Source organism: Panthera tigris, chromosome D4 (assembly GCF_018350195.1).
Source record: "Panthera tigris isolate Pti1 chromosome D4, P.tigris_Pti1_mat1.1, whole genome shotgun sequence".
NCBI lineage: Eukaryota > Metazoa > Chordata > Mammalia > Carnivora > Felidae > Panthera > Panthera tigris.
In genome coordinates this window covers 71512414-71537359 of record NC_056672.1, presented here as the reverse complement: position 1 = coordinate 71537359, position 24946 = coordinate 71512414, and the positions used below count along the sequence as shown (strand labels likewise).

At 35.8% G+C, this 24946-nt stretch overlaps 1 protein-coding gene across 7 annotated transcripts in view; it reads left to right on the top strand.

The window, feature by feature from the left end:
• The first annotated feature begins 12047 nt into the window (after nucleotides 1-12047).
• Nucleotides 12048-24946, top strand: part of SHOC1 (shortage in chiasmata 1) — an 85908-nt gene continuing 73009 nt past the window's right edge. For 3 of the 7 annotated variants that reach the window (XM_042963819.1, XM_042963815.1, XM_042963814.1), the window contains exons 1-4: nucleotides 12048-12829; nucleotides 15718-15798; nucleotides 18116-18239; nucleotides 22560-22647. In XM_042963819.1, coding sequence (XP_042819753.1) covers nucleotides 12761-12829; nucleotides 15718-15798; nucleotides 18116-18239; nucleotides 22560-22647 — 362 coding nt within the window. In that variant the 5' untranslated portion in view covers nucleotides 12048-12760. Of the gene's footprint in view, nucleotides 12830-13038; nucleotides 13214-15563; nucleotides 15799-18115; nucleotides 18240-22559; nucleotides 22648-24946 lie in introns of those variants that run through there. The other 4 variants (XM_042963817.1, XM_042963816.1, XM_007094291.2 and 1 more) reach the window with 4 other exon arrangements.

Sequence of the window (24946 nt, the reverse complement as noted above, 5' to 3'; positions counted from 1 at the left end):
TAGACATCTGGATGACTTCTTTGGAAAATATCTATTCATATCTTCAGCCCATTTCTTAACTGGGTTATTTGTTTTTTGGGTGTTGAGTTTGATAAGTTCTCTATAGATTTTGGATACTCATCCTTTATCAGATGTCATTTGCAACTATCTTCTCCCATTTCATAGGCTGCGTTTTAGTTTTGTCGTTGTTTCCTTCAATATGCAGAAGTTTATCTTGATGAAGTCCCAATAGTTCATTTTTGCTTTTGTTTCCTTTGCCTCCATTGACATGTCTAGTAAGAAGTTGCTCCGAACGAGGTCAAAGGTTGCTGCCTGTGTTCTCCTCCAGGATTTTGATGGTTTCCTATCTCACATTTAGATCTTTCATCTATTTTGAATTTGTTTTTGTGTATGGTGTAAGAAAGTGGTCCAGTTTCATTCTTCTCCATGTTGCTTTGCAGTTTTCCCAATAACATTTGTTGAAGAGACTGTCTTTTTACCATCAGATATTCTTTACTGCTTAGTCAAAGATCAGTTGACCATATAGTTGTGGGTCTATTTCTGGGTTTTCTATTCTGTTACATCGATCTGTGTGTGTGTGTGTGTGTGTGTGTGTGTGTGTGTGTGTGTGCGCGCGCGCGCGCGCCAGTAACGTACTGTCTTAAACTACAGCTTTGTAATATAGCTGGAAGTCTGGAATCGTGAAGCCTACAGCTTTGCTTTTCTTTTTCAAGATTGTTTTGGCTATTCGGGGTCTTTTGTGGTTCCATACAAATTTTAGGATTGTTTGTTCTAGCACTGTGAAAAATGCTGGTGGTATTTTAATAGGAAAAGCATTAAATGTGTGGACTGCTTTGCATAGTATAAATATTTTAACAATGTTTTTTCTTCCAATCCATGAGCACAGAATGTTTTCTTTTCTTTGTATCCTCTTCAATTTCTTTCCTAAGTGTTCTATAGTTTTCAGCATACAGTTCTTTTACCTGTTAGGTTAAAATTATTCCTAGGTATCTTACTGGTTTTGGTGCAGTTGTAAATGGGATTGGTTCCTTGATTTCTTTCTCTGCTGCTTCATAATTGGTGTATAGAAATGCAACAGATTTCTGTACACCGATTGTGTATCCTGCAACTTTGCTGAATTTATGTATTAGTGCTTCCAATTTTTTTGTGGAGTCTTCTGGGTTTCCTACATAAAGTGTTATGTTGTCTGTGAATTGTGAAAGTCTGGCTTCTTCCTTGCCAATTTGGATGCCTTTAATTTCCTTTTGTTGTCTGATCACTGAGGCTAAGACTTCTGGTACTATGTTAAATAGTAATGGTAAGAGTGGACATCCCTGTCTTGCTGACCATAGATGAAAACCTCTCAGTTTTTCCCCACTGAGGATGATATTAGTTGTGGGTCTTTCGTATATGGCCTTTATGATGTTGAGGTATGTTCTATCTATCCCTACTTTGCTGAGGGTTTTTATCAAGAATCGATGCTGGATTTAGTCAAATGCTTTTTCTGCATCTATTGAAAGGATCATATCATTCTTATCCTTTTTTTACTAATGTAGTGAATCACACTGATTGATTTGTGAATATTAAACCACTCCTGCAGGCCAAGAATAAATCCCACTTGATCGTGGTAAATGAAAGAGGAGAGATCACAACCAGCACCACAGAAATACAAACAATTTCAAAAGAAGATTATGAAAAATTATATGCCAACAAACTGGGCAATCTGGAAAACATAGACAAATTCCTACAAACATACAAACTACCAAAACTCAAACAGGAAGAAATAGAAAATTTGAACAGACCCATAACCAGTAAAGAAATTGAATCAGTAATCAAAAATTCTCCCAACAAACAATAGTCCAGGGCCAGATGGCTTCCCAGGGGGATTCTACCAAACATTTAAAGAAGAGTTAATACCTATTCTTCTCAAACTATTACAAAAATAGAAATGGAAGGAAACTCATTCTATGAGGCCAGTATGACCTTGATTCCAAAACCAGACAAAGACCCCACTAAAAAGGAGAGTTATAGGCCGATATCCCTGATGAACACGAATGCAAAAATTCTCAACAAGATACTAGCAAATTGAATCCAACAGTACATTAAAAGGAATTAAAAGAAAAAAGAATAGTGAATGAGACTGCTGCCCAGAAATTAAAATTTTAATAATTAAAACCATGTAAATTAATAAATAAAAACAGCTCAGGAGTAAACCATCAACAGAATAAATTAAAACTCTGGAAGAAAACCTGGGTGGCTCATGGTTCACGAGTTCAAGCCCTGTATTGGGCTCTGTACTGACAGCGCAGAGCCTGCTTTGGGATTCTCTGTCTTCCTCTCTCTCTGCCCCACCCCCACCTCAAAATAAATAAATAAACTTTAAAAAATTCTTGAAAGTTTATATATATGTAAGAATTTAGTATATGGAAGTATATGATAAAGATGTAATTTAAATCAGAAGGGAAAATCAATAAATAACTCATTGAACTATTTAAGAAAATATTAAATTAGAAACCTATTTCATGCCTTATACACATACATAGAAACACATACACATACTTAGACACAATCCCAGAGATTCTAAATGTAAAGAATGACATGATAAAAACAGTAGAAGAAAATATATTAGAGTATCTGTATAATTTTTGGGATAGAGGTGACCTTTCTAAACATGACCCCAAAAGTAGAGACAATAAGGAAAGAGAATGATAAATGTACCTACATAAAAATGAAAAACAAAAATTGAAAAATTATTCTGAATTTTTTCCTACTTACTGATTTTAAATCACATAAAAGCTTGTTTGTCAAAGTCATGTGGTACAGGTGTTCTTAAGTGGATAATAATACAGACTTCAACCTAATGTTACCTAAGATATTTTATCACAATGGGTGGGTTTGTTTTCTTTCTGTCTAAATGAATAATAAGTATTATGTATGAGTATGAGTCACATCCTAAAGTGCTCTTATTCTTGGTGGCCAAGAAATCTCTCATGACTTTCAACATCAAAGAATATGTTCTTAACAGACATTTACTCATTCATTCAGCTCATATTCAGTACTACTAAGACCAAGGCATAGAGCTAGGACATACTGGGGAATCAAACTTCTAAAGTCCTAAGTAGTATAGTAGAAAGAACCCCCAATTAAAGACAAAACTTTTGCGTTAGAGCTTGGGTCATCCTGGAATATTTCTGCCCTTTGGCAGGTCACTTGATCTCTCTGAGCCTCAATTTTCTTATCTGTTAGTAAAGTATAATAATACCTTGGAGAACTGCTCTGAAGATCAGACCCAAACAGGCAAACAAACATTTATTGAGCTCTTGCTCTTTGCCAGGTTCTTAACATATATGAAAGAGTGCTTGTAAAATTCTACCCAAAACTATGTTACTATCACATAACAAGTTCCTGCTCTAAAGGAGGCAGGAATAGAGAATGAGCAAAAAAGCATATACGTAATTTATAATAACAAAATTTGTGAGAAAAATTTCACCAGGAAAAAACAAAAAAAGGAAAAGATCAGAGGTTAGGGAACTCGGCTGGGAAGCTTGAGTTGGGCTTGAAAGTGGGTCACTATTTGGAACTCTAGAGCCATGTGAAAAGGATAACAAAGACAGAGGGTATGATATGAGTGGGAGCAAATAGGAGAAAAGAAAGCAAAAAGAGTATGCAGAGACAACAGTACTTTAACAAGAATATAGGGTGGATGAAGGTCAGCAGTACCTGGAAAAAACTTGAAGACTGAAGGCCAAACTCAGGAATCTGGACTTGATTCCTTAGGGAATGAAGAGTTGTGTACAGACTTTGACATAAGACTGACTTGGTTTTAAATTGGCTCCTCACTTCCTACCTAGCTATAGAGTTTTGAGAAAGTCACTTAACCTCTCTAATCCTCAGTTTCTCATCTATATGATGGAGATATTAATAACTGATTTAAGTCAAGTTCCAAGCACAGTATCTTGTAAATAAAAGATGCTTTATATGGCATAGTTATTATGTACAGGCATTGGTTGACTACTAGAGGACTTTGATGAGAGTAGTTGACAAAATCTAAATTCTACAGCACTATGCAGACTTAATTAGAGGCTGGGTGAACAGTTAGGAGAAAAGTATAGGAGTCCTAAGTAATACAGATAATTTAACAACAGAAAGATCAAAAATAAGAGTTTTAAAGAACATTTTAAGATGGGATATAATTAAGTACTTTTTAGACACAGAGAGAATCCATTATAGGGGAGAGATTAAAGATATACATGAGAGGAAATAATCTATCAACTGAATTCTGGAGCTGGTGAGTGGGTAGGATATAAAGAATCCAGAGGGAACAGTACTCTGATTTCTTATCTGTTTTATTCTGTGATACAGAATGCATTTTTGTCAGTAGCATAAATAATTTGGAAAATAGGGTAGGACAAATATTGAAAGAGATTAGTCTTGAAAACAAAGAACAATACTTATCCAGAGAAAGAAGAAAATGCCAAATGAGACTGACTATATAGACATTTTGAGACAAAAAAGTGAAAAGTGAAGGAACACAATTTCTCCTTCAAGAAGAATGTGAACTCATCTCCAGGGAATGGGGTAAGTGGTTTATATATGAATAGAAGAGTGTGGATATAGTTTAGTCTTTAATCAGTTAAGATCAGGATTTCTCAACCTTGGCACTAGGCCAAGGCACTAGGCACTAGGTTGACAGTTTGGGCTGGATAATTCTTATTTAAGGGAGGTGGTGGATTTTCCTCTTAATTTTAGAATGTTTAGCAGGATCCTGGCCTCTGCCAATAGCCAGTAGCACCCCTTCCCCAAGTTGTGACAACCAAAAACGTCTCCAGATATGCCCAAATGCCCTCTGGAAGGCAAAATCACCTCAAATGAGAACCACTGATCTAGTTGTTGGAATATGACAAGGGGCCTAAAGATATGGACATTGTCTTGAGACTCCATTTCTCAAATCTTGAACATTGCTGGCACATACATATACATATATATGTGTATATATGTGTGTGTGTGCGTGTATGTATATATATATATACACAAGGAGAAAAAATGATTGAGAGTTGGCATTGGAGGACAAGCTGAAGTTGCATAACATATATATGTAGTGGAACCAATGAGCCTGATATTATGGTTTTATTATTTTCTCCCCAAATTAAAGAGAGTCCAGATGTGGAACAGGTGAGAGAAATCAGGAAGCTAGAAGCCAAAAGAGAAATATATTTAAAAGATTAAGTGGTCAATAGTGTTAGATATTGCTTCTGGCTATTCTTTTTTTTTCTCTCCTGTAAAAGACAACACAAGTTACTAAACTATTAAGTTTGTACATACCAAGCACATAGTAGGTGTTCAAAATTTATTTGTTAAATTAACTTACATTGTGAGGTAAAATATTGGGTCTAAATTCAAAATATGAATTTTGACTGGGTGGCTCAGTCAGTTAAGCGTCCAACTCTTTATTTCAGCTCAGGTCATGATCTAACGGTTGTGACATAGATCCCCACGTCAGGCTCTGCATTGGGCTCCACACTGGGCAAGGAGCCTGCTTGAGATTCTCTCTTTCCCTCTGCCTCTGCCTGTCCTCTGCTTGTGTGCGTAAGTGCATGGGCATTCTCTCTCTCTTTCAAAAAAAAAAAAAAATGAAGTGGTGAGAATTGCTGTTTATGAAACAACATTAAGACTTCTTTTGGAGAGAAAAAGAGAAATAGTTTTCCCATCTCTTATAAGGATGATATTGGCTACCCTGGATATTTGTTATAACTTATTGTAGTTTGAATTTGCAGTTTAGGCCTTGAGAAGTTATTTATTTTATAAGTCACTTCATTTTCCATTAGGTACACAGTGGTGCTGTTATGTTTTTGTGGTTCAAACAGCTAGATTTCCCATAGGTGTGGTTAATCTGGCGAAATAGCTAAATGAGTTATCTACTCAATTACTCTTCTGTATCTCTCCAACTTATTTATTAAAACAATAAAACATTATTTCCCTTTTAAGCTCCTGTAACTCTTATGACATTAATTTCCTCAGGGAATAACTAGTTATTTATGAAAATATCTTATTTTCCCTGTCACATTGACAAGAGTAGAGTCATTTGCTCTCCCCAGCTAGCATATTCTTGGCATATAATATGTGCTTGAAAATAACTAATGGATAAGTCGATGACTGAACAATTTCACCTCCCTGTGTGGAAGTCAGAAGACCTGTGTTCCTATCCCCCCTACGTAATTTTGGGCAAATGGCTTAATTTCACTGGACCATAAAATACAAGAAGCGTTAGGACAAACTACCCAAGGGAAATGTTAAAGTGTAGATAGAGTTAGCTCTTCCATTTTTCAGAAGGAAATGGACCGTTTACTCCAGCGTAAGTCTTCTTTGAGGGAACAGAATCAAGTCTAAGCATGGATAAAGTTTTTATCCTGGCCAGAAACTTAGCTTAAGTGAATTTTTCAATATGTGTAAAAGATATGATACACATATGAGATATGAGATTGCTCATAATCGGAAAAATTTTGAAGGGTTCAACATATGGAAGAGAAAGGTGATAGCGTTTAGAGAAAGAGATGTTTCAAAAGTAGGCTACAATAACATTTGGCTTCTGTATTTGAAAAAAATGTAAACTACATGAATATGAAATATTAGGCTTCCCTTCTATACTTGTGAAAATTTCTTTACATGTTAATGCTACCAGTTTATCATTATATTCTAGTTTAATTAGATTAAATATGTTTTGCCAAAATATATCTCTCATCCTACTAATGTAAAATAGTCCCTTGATCAAAAGATAGTATGTGAGACTACACCCACAAATTAGCAACCACAAGACAAATTACTTATGCAACACATTTGTGCAATATTATTTCATTCCATATATCCAGATTGTCTGCATAATCTGATTCAGACTAATCTGCAACTCTGTCTCAAATTGATTATCTGCCATATTTATGTCATGTTCACTTTGGCTGATGTGTGTGTGTATGTGTGTGTAATATTTCATACACATTAATGCTCCTGCAAAAATGCTGAAAGCCTATACTTAATACAAAATGCAAGAAAATTTTTGATTATTTCAAAATGACCTAGTGCCAAATTTTAAGTAGTGAATTAAATATCTATTTTAGAGCATTAAGGAATTATGCTAGTATTACAAAGTGTATAAAGATAATTAAAATGTGGTCCGTGGTCCACAATCTCAAGAAAACAACAATCTGATAGGAGAGGTGGACATGAACAAAACAATTATAATGTAAAGTATGAAAACTGCCCAAAGTGGGATACTGAGAAAAACTATAAGAGTGCCAAAAAGGTAACAACTAATTCTAAGTGGGAGGAGGAAACATTCAAACTAAACCCTATAGAATAAATAGGGTTACAATGTATGATCAGAATACAAATAAAACAGCAGGAACAAAGACCTGGAATTCAGAGGATCTGAGAGATATTCAAAGAATGGCCAATTGTTCAGGATTCCATAGTAAATGGGGTGGAGTAATTGTTCTATGCTAAGAATTTCAGATTTCATCCTGTATTTGATAAATTATGAAGTTTGAGCAGGGGAGTGATGTTCTCAGTTGTTTCAGAAATGTCACCCTGGCGGCAGTGTACAGAATTGCCTGAAGAAAAGAAAATTGAAAAATAAGAGCAACAGGGGTGCCTGGGTGGCTCAGTCTGTTGAGCGTCTGACTTCGGCTCAGGTCTGATCTCGCCGTTAGTGAGTTCGAGCCCTACATCGGGCTCTGTGCTGGCAGCTCAGAGCCTGGAGCCTGCTTCAGATTCTGTGTCTCCCTCTTTCTCTGACCCTCTCCCTCTCACACTCTGTGTCTCACTCTCTCAAAAATAAATAAACATTAAAAAAATAAGAGCAACATCAGACAAAGATTTGTAAGCTTCTCAAAGGCTAAGATGTGTTTTCCTTATTTTTGCATCTTCAATGTCTAACATTGTGCCTGGCACAAAGTATGTTCTCAGTAAACCTGAAACATCACTACTTTGTCCTCAACAGCATAACATGTGAATACAACAACGAAGTCTATATTATTATAAGACATTTCCACGAATGTGTGGAATTGATCTGAAGAGTAAAGGGTTTTTCCAGCTTCCCTTATGTCTCCTCAGCTTAGTTTATATTCAAGTGTTTTAAACATATTTTATTTCCATCTAGATACAAAATGAGGGGCGCCTGGGTGGCTCAGTCAGTTAAGTGTCCAACTCTCGATTTCTACTCAGATTGTGATCTCCTGGTTGGGAGCTTGCATTGGGCTCTGCACTGGGCATGGAGCCTGCTTGAGATTCTCTCCCTCCTTCTCCCTCTGCTCCTTCCCCATGCATGCATGCTCACTCTTGTTCTCTCAAAATAAATAAACTTTTAAAAATATATAAATAAATAAATAATAGATACAAAACAATAGTGCAAATAATGGTGCATTAAAATTTAATTAAAATTTATAGGGAAAAGTAATTGTTCTAAGTAAGATTCTTTTCATATGCATCATTTTAGAAATGATGCAGATATATCTGAGGAAAAAAATACCACAGATGACTTATTTATGATGAAATTCACTACAGATATATAAAGAAAACTAGTTCTATAAATTTCCAAAGATAAGCAGGAGGAAAATCTTCATAAAATATACGTCAGAACAAAAGCAAATATTCCTTTTAAAGAGTCTATGGCCTAGCTAAAAGCATGAACTCTGAAATAGGCTACTTGGATTTGCAATTCTGTTTCATACTTTTTAGTTGTTTAATCTTAGGAAAGATACTTTTCAATGTCCCAGGTTTTTAATCTGTAAACTGGGGTTTGTAATATAGTATCTAGTTTATAAGTAGTTGCAAAGTGTTTAGAATAGTGCTTGGCACATAATAAGTACTCAATAAAGTTAGCTATTTTTATTATTTTTAATGTGGCAGAAACTACTATATATTTCTCAAAAAAATCTGTTCTTTGCTTATTTTAATAATAGAATCTCCAAGTTGTAACTATGCACACGACTGTCCAGAATAAACGATAAATCTTTCAGCCTTTATTACAGCTAAGAGTGACCAGCTGACTAGGGCCTAACCAACAAAATGTAAGCAGAAGTGGCATGTGGCAGCTTATGGGAACCTTCCTTGAGAGACAACTAGATACTTACCATATATTCAAAATTAAATAATCTGAAGCTGCTAAGGGTTGGTAAGGTTACAGAGCACTAGGAACTCTCAAACATTGCTGGTGGGAGTGGAAATTGGTACAATCACTTTGGAAAGCAGTTTGCCATTACTGAATAAATGTGATAATATGAGCACTCAATAATCCCAGAAATTCATTCATAAAATTATATTCCAGAAAAAAACATTTATGTATGCTAGGATATATGTATAAGGATATTGAGAGCAGCATTATTTGTAATCACCCAAAACTATAATAATCCAAAGGTCCAACAATGGATAGGGGCACCCGGGTGGCTCAGTCGGTTGAGTGGCTGACTTAGTTTTGGCTCAGGTCAGGATCCCAGTATTGTGGGATTGAGCCCCACATAGGGATATGTGTTGAGTATGGAGCCTGCTTAAGATTCTTTCTCTCTCTCCATCTGCCCCCTCCCCCACTCCTATGCTCTCTCTAAAATTAAAAAAAAAAAAAAGAGTTAAAAAAAGCAGAATGAATAAATTGAGGTATGTTTATACAATGTATTCAGCAATGAAATTGAATTAACATATATACTTACCAAAGCATCCACTGAATAGAAGCAAAACCAAACTAACACATACAGCAATATTTAAAAATAAGCAAAACTATATCATTTAGAAATATATACTTGGGTGAAACTAAAGAAAAGAAAAGCAATGATTACCATAAAGTCAGGATTATAGTAATCTCTAGGTCTAGGGGAGACTTCCTCAAGGGAGAGCTGTGATTAGAAAAGGAAACACAGCTTCTGAAATTCTGGCAATACTCTGTTTCTTTACTTGACTGGAGGTTGCATGGATGTTTTAAACTACAGATTGTCTTACGCACTTTCCGTTATGAACATTATATTTCACAATTTTAATTACAGATATATAAAGAAACATTGCGCCCTGGGCCTCTCCTCTTTTTCATTCCTTCTTCCATCTTGCTGACTGAACCATAAATACTGCCACCTGAGACCATGAAAACAAGGACCACAACACAGGAATATCAGAGTAATAAACTGGATGATTAAGTCCCTGAGGACCTTGTGGGGCACAGCTGTCATATCAGACCTGAACCTTTTACTTCTGTACCTCATTTACAAGACAGAGAAATACATTTCATATTGCTTGGAAATTTTCGGTTATTTATATAGTCAAATGTGATACTAACTAATGTACCCATATACAAGATCTTCAAAAGACAACCTACTAAATAGAAAAATTGCCTGATCTTGTACACACACTCACACACACACAATTAGGCAATTAATGGAATTCATGGAAGAAGACATCCAAAGGGACCACAAACATCTAAAAAGTGTTTAAACTCAGCAGTAATCAGAAAAGTGAAAAAACAATAATGAGATAGTATTTTTCATGTGTCAGACCAGCAAACATTTTTAAAGAGCAAAATGTTCATTTCTGTCGAGTATTCAGGAAAATGATCCCTCTCAGGCACTGTTAATATAAATTGCTATACATTTTTGGAAGGTAAATTGGCAATATCTATTAAATTGGCAATGTTCTTACCATTTGAGCCAGTGAAGCAACACAAATCTATACCACAGGAATAAGAGCAATAACATTCAAAACCATATGTGTAAGAATTCTTATTGCAGCATTATTTTTAAGGTAAAAAAAAAAAACCCTAAAAACAATCTGTTAAGTCCTTCAGTAGTAGAATGGATAAATTATGGCATATCTTTACTCTGAAATATTATGCAGATGTTAAAAATGAGTTTTATATATATATATATATATATACATATATATATGTATATATATATATATACATATATATATGTATATCTTGATCTGGAAGTTTCTTCAAGATGTATTGCTTAGTATGGAAAATAAGTCACCCATTTTTATATAATTGGCTAGACTATTTTGTGTGCGCATGCCCATATAAATTCGTATGAACATGCAAGAAGGTATAAAAAGATACACCCCAGATTGTTAACATTGGTTACCTAAGAATAGGGTTAGTAATAGAGATTACTTTTTCTGTATTCACCTTTGGATGGTTTTACTGGTTACAATGAATATAATTAGGTGTTACTTTTGTAATTTTTACAAAATTATTTAATTCAAAATTAGTTTTAATAGAAGGTATACATCCAGGAATGCATAGTAATATACCCTAATGCCAAATGAACAACTTTATATTGATTATTGCTAAACATGAAATCCCTATCAGTGAAGCAAACCACACCAACCTGTGCAAAATAGAATGAAGCCTGTAACTTGAGAGAATAAGATGGCTCATCCACTGATGTTTCATGATTAGTACTTTGCTAACAATTAACTGGAATGACACCCATGTGTTAGTGAAATAAATAAATGCATGTTACCTCCTGCAATATTCTGGGAAGAAATTTAATGCCAAGCTATGTCACAGAAAGGAAGAAGGAGTTAAGAAATACAAAGAAAGAAACAATTCTTCCTTATCAGGTGGGTCTAGTGATTCCTAAATGAGCGTGCTTGAGAAGGGGTGGCTATCAATCAAAGTGTACAATCTGCGTGTCCCAATTCTAGCTATGCTCCTGCTCCTCCTCAAATGCTCTTCTGCCGTCAAGGCATGGCCAACACCTAGCCAGACACCTGAGTCACGTTTGCCCTCTCCCTTTTCCTTTCCTCTCTCCCTGATTCTGGTGGCTAAATCTTCTCTGTTTTACTTCTGCTATGCTTCTGCCCTTGCTCTTCTTCTGGCCCTGTCCTGTTTGTCCAGGATTAACTAATAACATTGGAGCTGCTACTACTAATGAAGTCCAGACTCCCTTGCCTGGTCTTCCCTACCTTTCATACCAGCTCCTTCTAGCTTCCCGCCCTTCTCCACAGCCACCCTCTGCTTGGTGCAGCAAAGGTTTCTCTCGCCGGGACTCCCGGGGCGGAAGTGCCTGAAACCGGAGGGGCGGGGTGGGGGCGGGGGCGGATGCGGGGGGCGGGACCTGGCCTGGCTGGCCAATGCCAGTGCTGAGCCCAGGGCCAGAGGTCACATGTTCAGTAGGCCGGAATTTTCTCCGGCGAGGGCAGGTACGTCGCGATTTTAGCTGAGGTAGAATCCCTGAGAGGCTTAGGAGACAAACGAGGGAAGGTGTTCTTGAGCTGAGGGGAAGAAAAGCGCAGGATGGGGCTAAAGTATGGCAGCTCCAAAATTTCTGGAAAACCTATTTTTGAGGTCCAGTTAATATGGCTCTGTGGAGACAAGACTTCAGAACCAGGGTCCACGTAACCTAATTAGGCGAGAATAGAGTGTGCGAAGGGCACAGAAAGGCCAGTGGGATTTCAACCCACTAATGAGAAGTTGTATAGGTGATATAGTATGAGAAACTACGTGAACCTCGCCTGCCCTGGGATTTTACATGGTTAAAGTGTGGTTTTAGGCAGTGGATTGAGGAAGGGGAGAAATCCCCGTGTGTCTTAGGCTGGTGGGAGGAGATGGGATGCCAGCCCTAAAATTCACATTCGCTTGTCTGTGGTCTTAAATAATTTTGGGAATAATATTCTATTATACATATGTACACTTTAACTATATACAATTTTTATTTCTCAATTACACTTCAGTAAAGCTGGGTGGCAAAAAGTTTGTGCCTTACTTCTCTGGCCTTGTGCATAAAAGCCTGACCTAATTATTTATATGCATTTCTATTTTGGCCCAGATACCTGTCAGGAGGTAGCACAAGAGAAAGAAAATTTTCATAAACAGGTAAGGAAAAATATTTAAGGAATTGCTGCAATTCAAAAGTTGATTTTTTTAAATGTTTATTTATTTTTGAGATAGAGACAGAGTGTGAGCTGAGGAGGGTAGAGAGAGGGAGACACAGAATCCGAAGCAGGCTCCAGGCTCTGAGCTGTCAGCACAGAGCCTGACGCGGGCTTGAACTCACGAACTGTGAGATCATGACCTGAGCTGAAGTCGGGCACCCAACCCACTGAGCCACCCAGGTGCCCCAAAAGTTGATTATTTTAAAAATACCTTCTCTTTAACCATGATTTTGCTTGTTTTCAGGCCAATTTATCTCTCTTCCTATTTTTCCACTATTATAAGATGGGTTCAAATACCTGTAATGCAATGAAATAAAGTTGACAGGTGAAAGAAATTTTATGAATATATATGGTGTATAGTATCTTATTTAAGTTCTATATGTTCAGCATGAATTTAAACGATTAACTTCAATACAACAGTAATTATTATTTAAGGTAGCTGTTGAGAATGATGAATCTGAAGCTGATAGAGGTACTAGGCTTCACAAGAAAGGAAAATTTAAGATAAAAGCTGACAACTGAATGGATAAACTAAGTAGAGTTGGTTGTTTTACTTTAAAAAAAATTTTTTTTAATGTTTATTTATTTTTGAGACAGAGAGAGACAGAGCATGAACGGGGGAGGGTCGGAGAGAGGGAGACACAGAACCTGAAGCAGCTTCAGGCTCCGAGCTGTCAGCACAGAGCCTGATACGGGGCTCCAACTCACTGACTGTGAGATCATGACCTGAGCTGAAGTTGGATGCTTAACCAACTGAGCCACCCAGGCGCCCCTGTTTTAAACTTTTTGAAGTGACTTCTAGAATGAGGCACAGGGGTGCCTGTGCCCCTCTCTCTGTCTCTCAAAAATAAATAAACATTTAAAAAAATTTAGAATGAGGCGCAATCAGATAATGTTTTATGAAAGCACAATATCAAGAAGCGGAAATTCTAAATTAATATTTGCCTCAAAGATCCCACAGACTGTGTGGGAAGGGTATGGAAGTACAATGACTGGAAATATTTCCAGAGAAGTAATCACCAGTAAAAAAAAAAAAACAACAACAACAAAACAATGCTACGTTGGCATTGTTTAATTAAGAGTGAAAGAGGACTCCAACACTATTCCCTACATTTGTTGAAACCACAGAATCAAACAATATTAGAAATAACCCAAATAACTTACTGGGTTTGTTTTCATTGGAAAGCTTATTGTAATATACAAAATGGCTTCTGATTCATTAATCAAATAAAGTAATTGTATTCACTAACAAGTTTGCTCTTAGTTTTTATAGTACAGTAGTTGAGTAGTTAAGAATGTTCACTTGATGATGATTGAAAATAATAGATTCATAGTCAATTAATGTAGATGTACTCTTAAGGTCTTCTGGTGCAGTACCTTCAGTATAGATAAGGAAACAGGTAAACCTTAAACAAATTTAAAATAATAATGAAACTAAGGCAAAACCATTTGGATGAAAATGTTTATTTTACTCACTAAAAACTTACAAACAACCATATGAAGACTTCCTAGCTTACACCTGAATTCCCCAAAACATTTTAAGTGACTAATTAAAAGGCTGAAAACTATCTGATAAACTAGACTCTGTCCTAGAGTGACCCTTCCAGCCTATAACTGCTGTAGTTCACACATAAATGAGAATCATCTTGGACTCTTTCAGCATTCCAAATTTTACTTACTGTTTCATTAGATGAATTTGTTTATTTATCAATAATGACACATTGACCTAGGAATAATATGTCATAGTGGCTTTATTCCAAATGAGCTATTAGGAAATTCTAACTTCAGCCTTTTTTAAAAAAATTTTTTAAGTTTTTATTTTATTTTTTTAGTAATCTCTATTTCCAGCATGGGGCTTGAACTCATGACCCCAAGATCAAGAGTTGAATACTCTTCTGACTGAGCCAGCCAGGTGCCCCTGGGCTTCTTATTTTTTACTTTTATTTTTTTTTAAGTTTATTTGAGACAGAGAGAGAGAGAGAGAGAAAACGCACATGTGAGCAGGGAAGGGGCAAAGAGAGAGAGAGGGAGAGAGAAAATCCCAAGCAGGCTCTGTGCTGTGAGCGCAGTTGTCGATCTCATGAACTGTGAGATCGTGACCTGATCTGAAATCAATAGTTGGACACTTAAAGCCATCCAGGTGCCCTATGGGCTTTTTATTTTTTAAGTAAGAGCAGAATTTCCCAAATTCTACTCCTCCACTTCAGCAAAGTTTAGCCTGTGGTTATGCTATTTCAGCACCACTTAAGAAATATGATTCTCTTGAGAAAACAACTGTACCAGTCTTGCGAATTCCTGCCTCTTTTGCAACAATATGATCACAGTATATATTTCAATCTACCAACCAGAAGTTGTGTGGATTAAACAATATATGAACATATATGAAAAATATATGAACAATTTTATATCAACATGTTATTTTCATATTAGATTTAGATCATAGTAATAAATGTTATTTTTAGAGTTAACTTTTTTTTTAAATATAATTCAGCATCTTTTTAAAAATGAATGAACCAGGGGCACCTGGGTGGTTCAGTAGTTAAGCATTCAACTTTGGCTCAGGTCATGATTTCACGGTTTATGGGTTCGAGCCCTGCATCAGGTTCTGTGCTGACGGCTCAGAGCCTGGAGCCTGCTTTGGATTCTGTGTCTCCCTCTCTTTCTCTGTCCCTCCCCTGCTTGTGCTCTGTCTCTCTCTCTCAAAAATAAATAAACATTAAAAATAAAATAAAATAAAATGAATGAACCAAAGTTTTGTGATTAAGAATGGTTTTCTACTCCTTGCTTTGCTATTTTACCAACATTTAATATTAATTTTTTTATTTCCAGATACTGAAATTTGTACGACTTTCAGAGAAAGAAGATATGTTTCCAACATTCAAATATTGTGCAATAGACTATTTATATGAGGTAGAGTGTTATTGGATCACTGACTACTAAGAATTATGATATAAAAAGTGCATTTATTACATGATTATAATAATTTTATAGTAGTCCTTAGATTAATCCTTATTCTGATTACTTTGAGATTTAAAATTTCTTCCCACTTTTAAAAAAAAATTTTTTTTTAATGTTTATTTATTTTTGAGAGAGACAGAGACAGAATGCGAGTGGGTTAGGGGCAAAGAGAGAGGGAGACACAGAAGCAGAAGCAGGCTCCAGGCTCTGAGCTGTCAGCACAGAGCCCGATGCGGGGCTCGAATTCACAATCTGTGAGATCATGACCTGAGCCGAAGTCAGACGCTCAACTGACTGAGCCACCCAGGTGCCCCGCTTCCCACTTTTAATATACCTTTAAAATACCACTTTTGGAAAGAAATTATTGACAATGTAACTGAATTTGAAGCTGTCAGCAGAAGAAAATAGAAACTCTTGACAAATTTGGGTTCCTTTTATGAACGTTCTTGAGTGATCTTTCTTGAAAAGAGTGGGGGGAAGCAGTCCTAGTTATCTTTATGAGAAAATAACAGTAACAGCGTGTATTGACCACTTAACTGTGGGACAGATACTTTGCTCTTTTCTTGGATTATGTCATTTGACCATCATAACTAGTGAAAGAGCTAGATGCCAGGATTACATAGGTTTTAGAATTTTACAGGTGAAGAAATTGATGTCTAGAGAACTTAAATAGCTTATACAAAGCTGAGATTTAAGTCCAGCACATTGTTAAGAAACTGAATGGAATAGTCCTCATACAACAATTCATTGTTCTTATGATCTTAATTGACTAGCGATATTTTGATTTTCTTTATAATCTTGACCTCATTACCAGGAAAAAAAATTACTCCAATGTAATTAAAACTGTTAACATTTTATAGGAAAAAAGAGATATTTGGACATTTTCAAGTTTTATTTTTTTGATAACTGAGGGAGGTAAATGTGTTGTTATAACATATACATGGTAGGGAATCAGAAGTCATTGTTAAACAAATATATTTATAAATATATTGGCCACTTCAAAATTAGTCTGTATTCAAACATCCTCAGAATTTATCCTTGTTTATGGTATCTTGGTTTCTTCCTGGTGGATCGCACTCCATGGTATAGTACAAATATGATACTAATCAATTGCAAATCTTGAAAAAGTTGTAGGATTTTGTAAAGTTCATGAAAACAGTGTTGAGGCACCACTTAAATAACAGGTAAAGGTATTGTCAAATGAAGATCTTGCAATATTAGATTAGTTACAGATAAGAGGAAGACAATGGTTTGAGTATTAAAGGAGTCAGAGATGCCTTGGGAATATTTTGCTTAAATATTTAAAAAAAATATCTTCTTTATGATCAAAGGTAAAGTAATGACTAATATCATGCATGTCATATAATATAGCTTATGGGAAAATTCTGACAAAAAAGCAATTATGATTATAAGCTAATTATAAACAACATTTTGTTTAGATATAAAATTTAATTTTTATAACTTTATTTCGTTTTTTTTGGACAAAGTATAAATCAAGCTTTTTGTTTTTTTTACTATGAACCTTTGGTCTGCATTTTATTTAAATTACTTTAACTCATCTTTCCATTTAGTTTTGGGTGATCAAGACCTCTTATTTAATATGTATAACACCTTCAGCAAACTCTTAGGAAGTGATGCAAGAAACTATCATTTGTCCTAATTAAAAGAATAATGAATTCTGTGGGAGGTTGAGAGTCACTGAGGAAAAGCTTCATAGAGGAGATATTGCTTTAGATGGGCCTTGAAAGATAAATAGGATTTTGATAACCTGAGAATAGCAGGGCATTTTTCCAAGGCACACTGTAGACCACAGGGTTGAAGAAATACTTTTTGTTTATTGATATTTTTTTAAAGATAGAGACATATTTACTGGTTGTCACAAGTTTAATAATTTGTAGACATAGAAAATAAAATTAAGACAGCCATATTGTACTGCTAAGTGAAAAAAAAGCACATTGCTAAGTGGCATACTGTATAAATGATGTGGTCTCATTTTTGTCCAACACACACACACACACACACACACAAATTTTAGCCTAACCTACTAAGAGAATTTTGTGGAAAATACGCCAAAGTATAACTGATATTGCTAGGGACCTTGACTGTCTCAGTTATGTGTCTCTGTGTTATTTGATATTTTATAATGAGCAGGTATTGCTTTTAAATAAAAATAATATAAATTGAAAAGAATAGAGAATTTTAATATTCTGAACACTGATAGTTAAATCTGATAAACATATTAAAAGATTTTATAATCTTTCTTACATAGAATATAGTTAGAAAGAAGTTTTGCAGAGATGCTTTGTTGCTTCGAATCCCTTCATGTTTATATCAAGATGGAAATTATTATGCAGGAGTTATTGATAATAAGTATAGGAGGCCATGGATGAGAGGTATGTTTTATTTTTATTTCTCAAAAATCTATTTTAAAAATGATTTTACAGTTTAGCACAGTAAGTTATTAGGAGAATACAGTGCTTTCCTTATAAAATAAAAATGCATTGCATTTATTCATATCAGAACTCCAAGAAGGTTACAGATTAACATTTTTATGACAATTTAGGTGACAAAGTAGGAAATTGGGAAGCTTATACTAGATATGAATAGAACAAATAAAAAATATGTAGGTGATGAAATCTTAAAATATTCTAGCCTTGTAAACACTTATTGTATTATATAATAAGGTCTTGCTTAACTGTAGGAGGGCTACTTTAAAATGTAATGATACACTGAATATAAAACTATTTTTTTTAATTTAATTTACATTCAAGTTAGTTAGCTTATAGTACAACAGTGATTTGGGGATAGATTCCTTAATGCCCCTTACCCATTTAGCCCATCCCCCCTCCCAGAACCCCTCCAGTAACCCTCTGTTTGTTCTCCATATATAAGAGTCTCTTATGTATAAAACTACTTTTAAATGTTTATGTACAAAATGTTATTTTTTGCTCTTATCATGTCATGGATTTAAGAAAGAGGAAGCCTTCCATAGAGGAGTCAAGTCAGTTAACAACATTTATTCAGCATGTATTATGGACCAGGCACAGTTTTTGGGTGCTAAGGACAGTGCCTAATAAGACAAAAATAGTTCCTTCCCTTAGTGGGTTTTCAGACTGGTAAGAAGGATGCAGCAATAAAACAATTAAATATATACACTAATGTCTGGTATTAATAAACGTGTAGAGAAGACACAATAGTGTAATGTGATATGAAATTTGGTAGGGAGCACTATTTCCTAGGTTAGTTAGGGAAGGGGGCAAACATTTGAGTGGAGTTCTGAATGATGAGAGGGCAACAACCATAAAAAGATATGGGAGAGAAGGCTTTCAAGCAAATGCAAAGTTCCTGACTCAGGAATAAACTTGATGTGTGTAATAACCAGAAAATTAGGCCATTGTGACAAGTTAATGCAAAGGGATATCTGAGAAGTAGGCAGCTTTTGAAAGATGTAAGATGTTGTAGGCTATAATATGGAGTTTATTTGTTTATATTATGGCTAATGTGGTAAATCATTTCCAGTTTTTAAAAAGGGAGTGACATAACCTGATTTATGCTTTAGAAAGATCATTCTGGTTGTTTGGAGTATGGAAAGGCAAGAATAGAGATGGTAGAATCAATCAGAAAGCTGTCATATTGGTTCAGAATCTAGACTGCTTAGTAAATCTACCCTCTGTATAAAAGATGATAGTGGCTTGAACTAGGCTTATAGTAATGGAGGTGTGAGAAGTGTTTGAATTGAGACTATTTTAGAGGTCTAGCCAACGGTGAGAGGATTAAAGAAAAAATAGAACAATAAAGAGTTTCCTCTAGGTTTTTGACCTGAGCAAGTGGGTGGATGGTAGTGCTGTTTCCTAAGATAAGGAAAGGCTCGTGGGGAAGCCAAAATGTGGCTGGAGTTAATAGCTCTGCTTTGGCTGGGTCAAAATGCCTATTTAGGCATCTCAATGAAGGCATCAAGAAGGCAATTGGTTATATTAATCTTGAGCACAGCTAGAGTTTCAGGTTGAAGTTATCATATATAGATTATACATAAATTTATGGAACTGGATGAAGTCACTGAAAGCATGAGTATATATAGAGCAGAGAGCCTAGGACAGAGCCTCAGAACATTCCAACAGTTAAAAGGCAAAACTAGATTAGATGACAAGTGAGATAGAAAAACCAGATATTGTGGAATTCTAAGAAAAAAAAAAAAGAAAAAAAAGTGTTTCAAGCAAGATTAAGTGGTCAAAAGTACTGGTTCCTGTTAAAGTATCAAGTAAGATGAAGATAGTGACCATTAGTTTGACTAAATGTAGGTCATCGATGACCTTGGTAAGAGTAGTTTAACTGGAACATTTGGTATGGAGGCCTGATTGGAATATGCTGAGCAAGAATGAGAAGTGAGATGTGAGGTGGTGAATATAGGCAAATCTTTTGAGGAATTTTGCTATGAAGTAAAATAGAAAACTGAGGCACTAGCTGAAGGAGAGGTGCAATAAAAAGAGGGTTTTTTCTTCTCTTTTTTTTTTTTAGATGTGTGATTAAAAAAAATATGTGTCATAAGTAAAGAGACTATAAAATGTTTGTTTGCCAGTGGAAATGATCTTGGTAAAAAGAGAGAAACTAATGATGTAGGAAAGAAAAAGGGTAGCTTAGTAAAGGGGGATAGTATCAAGAGCACAGTTGGAGGAGTTGGTGTTATATAGAAGCCAGAATATTTCTTCCATTATGATAGATAGGAAGGCAGGGTTTGTAGGTACTTAGTCCAATGAGATGGTAGAATTGGTGGTAGAAGATGAGGTAGTTCTCTGTATCAGTTTTCTATGTGAAGTCATGGCCATAGACTGAGAATAGGTAGGGGATGAGTATCAAAAATTTGAGAAATGAAAGTGTTACATAATTGTCTTAAAGAATGAGAAAGCCAGTTTGATTAGGAAGGCATACTATTATCATCTGTCAATGATGGATACCTATTTGAAATTTATGGTCATGGGTGGCACAGTCAGTTAAGCCTCTGACTCTTGATCTCGGCCCAGGTCATGATCTCACATTTTGTGGGTTTGAGCCCCACATCAGGCTCTGTGCTGATGGCTGGGAGCCTGCTTGGGATTTTGTCTATCCTTCTCTCTGCCCCTCCCTTGCTTGTGCGTGCTCTCAATCTCTCTCTCCCTCAAAATAAATAAATGAAAACTTTAAAAAAAAAAGAAATTTTGGTCATAATCTGAAATGAGTTCATTCAGCATGACTGGATGACTTTTTTTCCAGTAATTTTTAGCTGTCCTAGTGTGTGTACACAAGGTGGAGAGTGGGGGTTTTCCCGAGGGAATACAAGGGAAAAAGAGGCAAGGGAATCAAGAGTCTTTTAAAGGGAGTAGTTATGGGACTGGCTATGGAGACTAAAGTGTGTAAGAAAGGAAGTGAGGACATGAGGGAGGATGAATATTGTAAAAATGGAATGAATCTCAATCAGATTGGAAATAAGAAGAAAAACAGTTTTCATGAAACTGCTTCTCTAAAAGTACAAAAGGAAAAAATTAGTTTATCATTCCTATTTCTTTTCCTCTTTTTAAAAATATCAATAACATTAACAGCCAAAATTTAATGGATATTATTTATTGGATATTATTATTTATTTATTCGGTATTATTGGTATGTCAGGAATTGTTCTGACAAATTTATATGTTTCATCCCATTTAATCTTCACAACAACACAATGAAAAGGCAATTATTATTATTTCTAATTTGTAGATAAGGACACTAAGATACAAAGCAGTTAAGAAATTTACCCAAGATCATACAGTTAATAAGTAGCAATACATGTATTAAAATCTAGGCGGGATAATTCCAGAACCTGTACTCTATTTTTTTTCTTTTTAAGTTTATTTTTATTTATTTTGAGAGAGAGAGAGCTGGGGAGAGGCAGAGAGAGAGAGGGAGAGAGAGAATCCCAAGCAGGCTGTGCACTGCCAGCACAGAGCCCAGTGGCAGGGCTTGATCCCACAAACTTTGAGATCATGACCTGAACTGAAATCAAGAGTCAGATGCTTAACCAACTGAGCCACCCAGGTGCCTCCAGAACCTGTACTCTTGACCACTACACTTTCATATATTTTTTTTAATGACATGCAAACTCAGACATTAAGTAATTTGTCTAAAATTATAACTAGTAAGAAGTAACATTGGTGGTAGAATGCAGCTCCTTTGACTCTTAACTTCACTCAGTCACTTCCTCTGACATTAGTATATGACATGATCCTTCTTTTAGGAAACCAAGGGTCGAATTTGAGAGACAAGCTATAGACACCTAAAATTTTAAAATATGGCTGTTGTGACTATGTACCAGAGTGAGTGCTACTGACAATATTATGGCCCTTCGAGGGGAATATATCAGAGTGAGCTGAAATGGTTAATAAGAAAAGCTTTATGAGGAATAATACAAGTTGTTGAACAGGAATATCTAGGATGGTAAGGCTGTATGAGCAAAAGAGAGATTGTAAAGATGAGGATGGTATGTGCAGGTGGTATTGTTCTGACTATAGTTGAGGGGGTTTTTGGGGGGTGAGTTGTAATAATGAGTATTTAAATATCTGGAATCTGGTATAATTTTGGGAAAAATTACATTTGGGAACAAAGAAAGATAACACCATAATGTAAAAGATTCATATTTAGCTTCCTTGTATTAAGTGTAAAAGAAAATTCTAGAAGCTAATATTTACCATTCTGCTTTCTAGCTTCAGCTGTTTCAGTGCCGGGAGTGACAGATCTCTCAGTCTTGGATCAATGGAAAGCAAGTCTCTTTGTGGAGGATTTTCTTGAGAAGTATGTGTCCTTAACCTCAATCTCCCTTTACATCTAGGAGATAAACATTAAGTTCTCCAGACACCTGAAGAGAGAAGATCCTTTCCTTTGTACCCTAACAGATTTTATTCTTTTATCTGAAGAAAAAGCCCTAATCTGAACCACAAAGAGGGATTTATACCCTCTTTGAAAAAAATTTTTTTGTTTATTTATTTTGAGAGGGAGAGAAAGAGAGAAAGAGGGATCCCAAGCAGGCTCCTCACTGTGACAGCACAGAGCCCAATATGGGGCTTGAACTCACGAACCATGAGATCATGACTTGAGCCAAAATCAAGAGTCAGTTTCTTAACTGACTGAGCCACCCCTCCACCCTGACTTATACCTTCTTTTTATCTTCTCATTTATCCCATATTAACTGTTCTCTATGCATTTGTGTTGCAAAAGACACATGAAAATAAAGCAAATATGTTATTATGCTTTTAATTAGTAAGGAAACTTCTTATAGAAAATGTCTATAGAACACCTTATATTAAAACCAGTTTTTTGGGGGCACCTGGGTGGCTTAGTTGGTTAAGTGACTGACTTTTGATTTTGGCTCAGGTCATGATCTCACAGTTCATGAGATTGAGCCCTGTGTTGGGCTCTGTGCTGACAGCATGGAGCCTGCTTGGGATTCTCTCTCTTTCTCTCTGCCCCAACCCTACTCATCCTCTCTCTCTCTCTCTCTCAAAATAAATAAATAAACTTTAAAAAATAATAAAATAAAGTAAGTCTTTTATCCTATAGTATAAATGCAGATTTAAGGCTATTTTCTAACATACTTTGTCAAAACATTACTTATTATTAGTTCAGTCATTCATCAAATATTTATTATATATCATCCTATGTGATGCAAGTCTCTGCTCTCAAAGAACACAAGAAACTAGGGAGTAGAGATTTATAAACTAATTACAATACAATATGGGAAGTATAATGACAGAGGTAGGAACACAGAACATAATATACGGAAGAACATCTAACCCAGTCTACATTATTAATATAGACATAAATTAGGGATTCCAGTGCAAAGGTAAAGAGTTTGTTGCTTTACTTTGTACAAAGAGTGCTGATCAGGGGCGCCTGGGTGGCTCACTTGGTTAAACATTTTTGTTGTTGTTGTTAAGTTAGCAAATATACAGTGTAGTCTTAGCTTCAGGAGCAGATTCCTGTGATTCATCACTTACGTACAACACCCAGTACTCATCCCAGCATCTGAGTCTTGATTTTGGCTCAGGTCACAATCTAATGATTCATGAAATGGAACTCCACATCAGGCTCATTGCTGACAGCGCAAAGCCTGCCTGGGATTCTCTTCCTCTGTCTCTGTCCCTCCCCTGCTCATGTACGTGCATGCATGTGTTTTCTCTCTCTCTCTTTCTCAAAATAAACAAATAAACTTTAAAAAAAAGAGTGCTGACCTAGGAAGGATATAGTTATTACTCATGTTTTCAGGTTTTTAATAATTTAAGTTGTCCTTAGTTGTGTTGGAAAGAAACAAATTACCTATTTAAATGTGTCCAGACTCAAAATCCTGAGAAGCCCATTTTTTTTTTTTGAGAGAGAGAGAGAGAGAGAGAGAGAGAGAGAGAGCTGGGGAAAGGGGCAGAGAGAGAGACAGAGAGAATCCCAAGCAAGCTCCATGCCTAGCATAGAGCCAGACATGGGGTTTGATCCCACAACTCTGGAATCATGACCTGAGCTGAAATCAAGAGTTGGATGTTCAACTGACAGAGCCACCAGGTGCCCCCCAAATACCATTTCTATCATCTAGGAATTTAAAAGTCGGATTAGGAAGATAATATATAAACATTATTTATAATTAAAAATTATAAATTAATTATAACAAAAATTAACCTTGTAAGGATTAAATGATAATAGAAGATGACTATCATGAAGTCTATCACAAGGCCTAAGGCCAACACAAGGTATGTATTGCATGACTAAACTGAGCTGTGAGGAAGCAGGAAGTTGTAGTTAAAAGAGCTCTGCTCCATGAAATCCAAAAGATGTGGATTTCAAGTCTTGATTTGAAAAGTCAAAGTCAAGTACTACCTACTTTGACAAGTTCTTGTCTCTCTGTGACCCTCATTCTCTTTGTCATTATAATGATGCTGGAGCAGTGCTTCTCAATCTTTAATGTGCATATGAATCACCTGAGGATCTTATTAAAAATGGAGATCCTGATTCAATTGGTCTGTGTTGGGGCCTGAGATTCTGCACTTCTAATGTGCTCCTAGGTGTGCTGATGCTGCTGGCCCAAGAACCTACTTTAAGTAACAAG